The sequence below is a fragment of the Mauremys mutica genome, chromosome 3, assembly GCF_020497125.1.
Source record: "Mauremys mutica isolate MM-2020 ecotype Southern chromosome 3, ASM2049712v1, whole genome shotgun sequence".
NCBI classification, from domain to species: domain Eukaryota; kingdom Metazoa; phylum Chordata; order Testudines; family Geoemydidae; genus Mauremys; species Mauremys mutica.
This window is the reverse complement of record NC_059074.1, coordinates 203,970,421-203,977,166: the sequence shown is the minus strand read 5'-3', so window position 1 is coordinate 203,977,166 and position 6,746 is coordinate 203,970,421. Positions and strand designations below refer to the sequence as shown.

At 54.5% G+C, this 6,746-nt stretch overlaps 1 protein-coding gene across 1 annotated transcript; it reads left to right on the top strand.

Annotated features, from left to right (window-relative positions):
• Positions 1-4,816: 4,816 nt before the first annotated feature.
• On the top strand, positions 4,817-6,223 carry SSTR4 (somatostatin receptor 4). The gene has a single exon (XM_045009111.1). It carries the CDS (start codon positions 4,982-4,984, stop codon positions 6,221-6,223), a length of 1,242 nt encoding a protein of 413 aa, XP_044865046.1. The 5' UTR covers positions 4,817-4,981.
• The last annotated feature ends 523 nt before the right edge of the window (positions 6,224-6,746 follow it).

Below are 6,746 nucleotides of genomic sequence, written 5' to 3'. Positions count from 1 at the left end.
ACCACTGCAAACAAGTTGTGGAGGGAGGCATCTTCTAGGAGAGACGATGGAGGGTGGCTGGACGTGTGGAAGCAGACTGCTGAGGGCAAGGAGGAGGTCATCGAAACACGTGCCAGAAACAGGATCGCTAACTTCAAAGGGTCAAAAATTAGGAGTCAGACTCCCAGAAAATCATGAGACGGCCACAAAAACCAAGAGCTGGGTTTTGTTTCTAAAGGCGACGCTTGGGGATTTGGGGCTGTCTTTTGATTGTTGACCTCCCTCTGCTCGCCCCAGTGTGTGCGTGTGTGTGACAGTTATAGTGCCGCCATCTCCCCCAATTTTATACCGTGGGGTGACTTAGCCCCTGCTCTGGGTGCTCTCGCTGACTGCCGGGTGGGGCGAAGCTTCCAGCTTCTCCCTAACCCCCCAAATTCTAATTCATTCTGCGCTCCCAGCCCCATATCTGCCTGTTCCCCACCTAGCAATTAATATTGCCCAGCCTCCAGCCCCACAACTGCCCTGTGCCCCCCAGTGCACCTCTGCACCTCCTGCAGCTCCAGGGGTTCTTCCACCCACCCCCCCACCGCTCGGTGTTGCAGGATTGGAGAGGGGTGGGAGGGGAGGAGCAGAGAACAGACTGGTCCATTGCTCATGTGAGAGGGGGGAGAGGAGAGGAGAGGAGGGAGCAGGGTCGCCCCAAGCTGCTGGGGGTTTTCTGCTCCCTTCTCTGCTTTCCCTTACCCAAAATCTCCTTTTGGGTCCCGAAGGCTGGGGAGGAGACAGCTCTCCCTGCCGCCAAAGCAGCCCTGATTGGCTGTTCTTCCCCAGGAGGCAGGGAAGTGGAAGAGGCAATCAATCAGAGGGGCCTTCCCCCTGGGCAGGGCTAGAAATTGGACGAGGGCTGGAGTTTTCCATGACATTGTGAAGCTGGCTCCAGCCGTGGTCTAAGTCGTGAGCGTTGGCACCGCTGGAAATCGGAGGAGACTGCGGGCTGCATCGGAATTAACTGGCCACAGCCTCTGGAGGGAGATCTCACCACTACTTGCAAACTGGATAGCTTCTAGTCCCCTCTCTGCTCTGCTTCCTGTTCCTGTTTAAACAGGACAGCCTTAAGGTGGAGCAGGTAGCCTTCTTGATTACCCCAGGTAGTTTTGGTTGTGAGCACCTGGCTGTCCCTTAAAGAGGTGGTACACTCCTTCGCAAGGTACCACCATTTCCTTCCTCAGGAACAAGAAACAGGCCTGGGATGAAATGCGTAGAATCAGGTGTCCCAGACCACTGGAGATACACCCTTTGTGTTATAACATTTATATAATGCATTGGGAATATTTTAATTAACAAGGTGAGAGGACAGCCAACCTGCTCCAGAACCTCTGCCAGCCTATTAGATTTCCTCCTTCCATCATGTCTTTATTTATAAAAAGAAGTGTGTCGTTTTCTTGGTGACGTTGCATGTCCCAAATAGACAGATCAACCAGTCCCATTTCTGGTCACTTACTCCACAAGCAGTGTGTCTACTATGATACCTTTCAGCACAAAGCGTTCAGGAGCTATGTAGAGGTGGTTACCACCTGAGCACCCACTTGTGGCCACAGGTCTCTCTGCAGTGCCCTCCCTCTCACACTCCACAGAGTCTTTGTTGTGGCTTATCACCTCTTTCTGGGGCTGGTTTAATACTAAATACAATAGGAGCCTTGATCACAAAATAATTCAACATAAAGTCCAAAATCATATGCTCTACCTGAAGCCACCAGTTCCCAGCCCTCTCTGGCCAGAGCTCCAGCCTCTGGCCATGCATCCATCTGACCCCCACCCTCCGAACCAGCCACACCCCTGAAGCTTCCTGCTGCCTTTTATGTTAAATCTCCCGATTCCCCTCAGGTAAATCGCCTCTTCTAATCCAGGCTGCCTTAGCCTCAGGCTCTCCAGCCCACGAGCAAGCCACCGTGTTACAAGATATACATACGTATTTTCCAAATAAAATATGCTGTGGAGACACCCATGTAGATGATGCTGTGAGTGGTGCTCACTTCAGACCAGAAACCCGGAGCAATTATTTCCCTTATGTAAACTATCCAGTTCATTTCTATTTCCTGGGGAGAGTTGGGACTCCCATCGCCACAGTCCTCCAGCCCTGGAATGAAAACTCAAACACACAGACATGATCAAAATACTGTATCTTCAAAGGACCCCTGATAGATACCACACAGCCACTACAGAGTAGGGCTGGCTGGAAAACAAGAATTCTGTTTTGCAAAAACCCCTCAGCATTTCAACATTCGTTTCCATTCTACATCGGAACAAACCCAGGACCTTTCCAATTTTGGGGGGAAAAATGAGAGCGAGAGACCCACCCCAGAATAGCCAATAGCCCAATGATTAGGAGACTCACCTGAGAGGTGGAAGATCCAAGTTCAAGTTTCTGGTCTGAATCAGGCAGTGCAAGGACTTGAACCTGGGTTTCCCCTGGCCCATCCCCCACATCTCTCCTCCCTCCAGAAATTCCACTTGAGAGCTGAGAAATCTTCCCAATGAAACTTTGGCCAAACTGATACCTTTACGCAAAAAGTTGCAGTTTCCATGAATCTACATTTTCTGATGGAAATGTGAGCCATGGACAAATCCCCTGTCAACTCAGCTACCAAGATAAGACTGGCTTGTTCTGATAGCGGCCCCCAGGTAGCAATGCCAAAGAAAGACATTCACAATGAACGAACAGAAAAAGCGAAATGAAAACAAATAGAAAAAGAGCTCAGTGTGGCTCGAAAGCTCGTCTCTCTCACCAACAGAAGTTGGTCCAACAAAAGATATTTCCTCACCCACCTTGTCTCTCTAGAAAAGAATAGACACACGGGTGGTCAAATCCCTTGCTACCACCACGGCTGACTACTCCATTTCTACGGGCTGACGGCTGCACCTTGATTTTCCATCACATCACGCCTGTTTGAGCCACTGGTTTGGTCCGTTGCTCTGGGTCAGGCTGGGATCATTGCTTTAGCTGCACCTCACTAGGCATCACCAGGGTCCACCTTTGCTCCCCGGGTCCCTTTCTCTGCTGTGTGCCTCATTCTAGAGATCCAGCCCACTCTGCCCTTTCCCCATTGGGCTTGTTCAGAGAATCCCTCCCTTGCTCCCGGAGGGACGGATTCCGATACCCTTACACACGCCTCATGGGACTTTACTCCACGAATAATCCAAGCCAATGGGACTGCTCGTGGAGTGAGGGGATCAGCAGGACTTCTGCGCTCCGGTTTTGGTTGGTCTATTTCAGTGGGTTTCAACCCCCTTTTTTTTGTCATTGGCGGACCCCTTTGGAAATGACGAATGGAGGCGTGGGCCCCTTTGGAAATCTATATATAGTTGAATTCTGTTCAGTCAGTTTTCAGTCTAAGCCTGGCGCGGACCCCTCAGACATAGTCTGCAGACCCCCAGATTGAGAACCCCTGTTTTATTTGATTCGCTTCCTTCCTTTCCCCAACTCTGCTTCTGTATCCAGCCTGGCAAGAGAAATTCCATCGGGAGGGGGGGAGGCAAACCCCAACCCTTTGCTCTTCTCTGCAGTGGGAAGTGATTTCAAACCAAACACCTGAGCACCAGCCAATCAGGGAGGGCCATCTCTAGTTGCCAAGGCAACCTTCCTTCCTTTAAAGCCTAGCCCATGTGGCGACACCTTGGATTGTGCTGTGTGCCGCTTGCCTGCATCACCATCTCCCACAGGTACCTCCTTGATTCCTGTACGTATACAATTTGCGCAGGCCTTGGGGACGATAAATGTAAATGTTGTTACTGATCGGGGACAATTGTGCCGTGAGCCGCTTTCCCCCTCGCCGAGATGCCCGTCTTGCCCCTGCAATGCAACCAGCAGCTATTACGCAGAGTTACCGGCAACTGTTTGATCTGTGTATTATGAACATCCCCCCCACCCCATTCTAACAGGCTGCTCGGACGGACAGTGGAGATACTGAAAAAGGAAGCATTTCCCTTAGCCATTTTCAGAGCACTGGCAAGGGGAATATCAAACAGAAGGGGGAAGGGTGGGCATTGATTTTAAATGTGAAACTCCTGATCGGAAAGCTGTACCTCCTTGTGGAAACAGTTTATTACAGGCCAGAAATGATTCAAGCAAATGAGAGTAACTCAGATGAAAATGGAAGGAGAGTGGCCTTTACAGGGGCCAGAGCCCGCTAACTTTATTCACCTTGATTCGGACCTTATTGCTGACCTTATTAGGAGCCTATTGATGTCATTGCGGCTGTCTGCGGAGTCGGATTACTGCTCAGCAGCAGGAAAGTTGTTTCATTTATTTCCCTTCCTTGCAGGGGCTAATGAAATAATCAAGGTCTGTGGAGCGCCCGAGTAAAGCTGAAAAGTTCAAGTATTGTTCCTTTCTATTTAACGGCCAGCTGCCACTGCTGCAGAGGCGTCGCAGCAAAAGCACACTCCTGGCTCTGCGTCCATTGTCTGAATCGGTCAATGCCGAACCTTCCGAGGGCTGCATTTTGCAGTACACTGTTGTCTAGCCGTGAAGCAAATCAAAGGCACCCTTGCCTGCGAGAGGGCGGCCTGTGATTGGAGCTACTGGAGGTGTATGACAGCGATTTGACAATTCAGGCAGCAGCAGCGGAGAGCACAATTCTGCAGCTGCTGCTGCTACAGGCGCTGAAAACTCACATTTCCTCCTCTCTCTTTGAACCATCTGCATGCTGAAAAGCGTACTTTGCCAGGCAGCATCCTCCAACCCCGGCGATATTCTTCATCCCCCGGCAGCACCATCCGCTGGCAGGCAGCAGCCATTCGTCCCCCACCAGAATCCAGCTCCTGGCAGCAGCCTCCATCCTTCAGCAGCCTCCATTCCTTAGCAGGCAAAACCAGCCATCCCCCACCACAGCAGTCACCCCCTCCCCAGCATCACCCATGCTCTAGCATCATCCATCCACAACAGCACCCAGGCCCTGCAGCCTCTTGCTCTCTCTCTCCCCCCGATGGGACAGCTGCCAGCATGAGCACCGATGCCAGCCACCTGCCTGCGGGATCCCAGGAGGCGAGCGGGGCTATGTGGACTCCATCCAGCTGGATGGCTTCCGACGTCCCTCCCAACGCCAGCGCCTCCTTGGCACAGCTGGATCAGCGGCAAGGGGCGGAGGAGTGGGGTGGCACTACCGGAGAGATTGCGGGCACGGTAGTCATCCAGTGTGTCTACGCCCTGGTATGCCTGCTAGGCCTGCTCGGCAACTCACTGGTGATCTTCGTCATCCTGCGCTACGCCAAGATGAAGACGGCCACCAACATCTACCTGCTCAACCTGGCCATCGCCGACGAGCTCCTCATGCTCAGCATCCCCTTCGTGGCGACCTCCGCTGCGCTGCACCACTGGCCCTTCGGCCGGGCCCTGTGCCGCACCGTGCTGGGCGTGGACGGGCTTAACATGTTCACCAGCGTCTTCTGCCTGACCGTGCTCAGCCTGGACCGCTACATCGCGGTGGTGCACCCACTGCGGGCAGCCACCTATCGCCGGCCCAGGGTGGCCAAGATGGTCAACGGAGGGGTCTGGCTGCTCTCGCTTCTGGTGGCCTCGCCCATCCCCATCTTCGCCGGCACAGCCGCCACGCACGACGGCCGAGCGGTGGCCTGCAACCTGCTGTGGCCTAGTCCGGCCTGGTCAGCTGCCTTTGTGGTCTACACGACCTTGCTGGGTTTCCTGCTGCCGGTGCTGGCCATGGGCCTCTGCTACCTGCTGATTGTGGGCAAGATGCGGGCGGTGGCTCAGCGGGTGGGCTGGCAGCAGCGGCGGCGCTCAGAGGGGAAGCTGACCCGGCTGGTGTTGATCGTGGTGGCCATGTTCGTGGTGTGCTGGATGCCCTTTTATGTGGTTCAGCTGGTGAACCTGCTGCTGCCCGGCCACCTGGATGCCACGGTGAACAATGCCTCTGTCATCCTCAGCTACTCCAACAGCTGCGCCAACCCCATCCTCTATGGCTTCCTCTCGGAGAACTTCAGGCACTCCTTCCACGGGGTGCTGCGGCGGTGCTGCGACGCCCGCTTCTGCTGCTGCTGCCACCCGGACCTGGGCACCGCTGAGGAGGAAGAGGAGGAGGAGCCGCTCGATTACTGTGCCGTCCCCAAGGGGGAGGAGACGAGCAAGGGCTGCATGTGCCCATCTTTGCATTGCCAGCGGGAGCCGGTGCACCCTGAGCCCTGCTGTACGCCTGGCACCCTCCTTGCAAAGACCACCACCTTCTAGATGGCACGTGTCCTCCTCCTCAGGACCGCTGCCCTCTGAAAGGGTGCCTCCTCCTGGCCCAGCCCCCGCCTTGGCAGGACCAGCATCTTGTAATGAGCACCATCGCGCCCCGCCGCTGCATCTCACCCTTCACAAACAGACGAACGGGGTAAAGAAGCCTGCGTGAGTCCTCAGCGTGAGGGCCAGTTGCTTCTGGCTGCGGCTGGGATGGGGCTTGTACGGGTGCTGGGTAAGCTGGCTGAGAGACCTGCACCTACTTTTTTCTCTTTGGGTGGCCGGGCTTGTGTCTTGATCGATTCCTTCTGTAGCCTGCGCAGCCCCTCGCCACTGAGACCGTGGGGGCCATGCTTGGAGTAAGGAGCCACTCAAGGTGGCAAAGGGCCTAGAATGAGGATTCTCTTCGCCATTCCCATCCCCGGGCATTTGCTCACAGGGCAGGGTTCTCTGTTGGGCTTCTCTGACATGGGCTGTTTCCTATGGGGGGAGAGAGAGCTCAGTGGTTTGAGCATTGGCCTGCTAAACC

Bases quoted from the DNA above. Each gene is read 5' to 3' on its own strand.
- SSTR4 (XM_045009111.1), top strand. From the start codon at position 4,982: ATGAGCACCGATGCCAGCCACCTGCCTGCGGGATCCCAGGAGGCGAGC.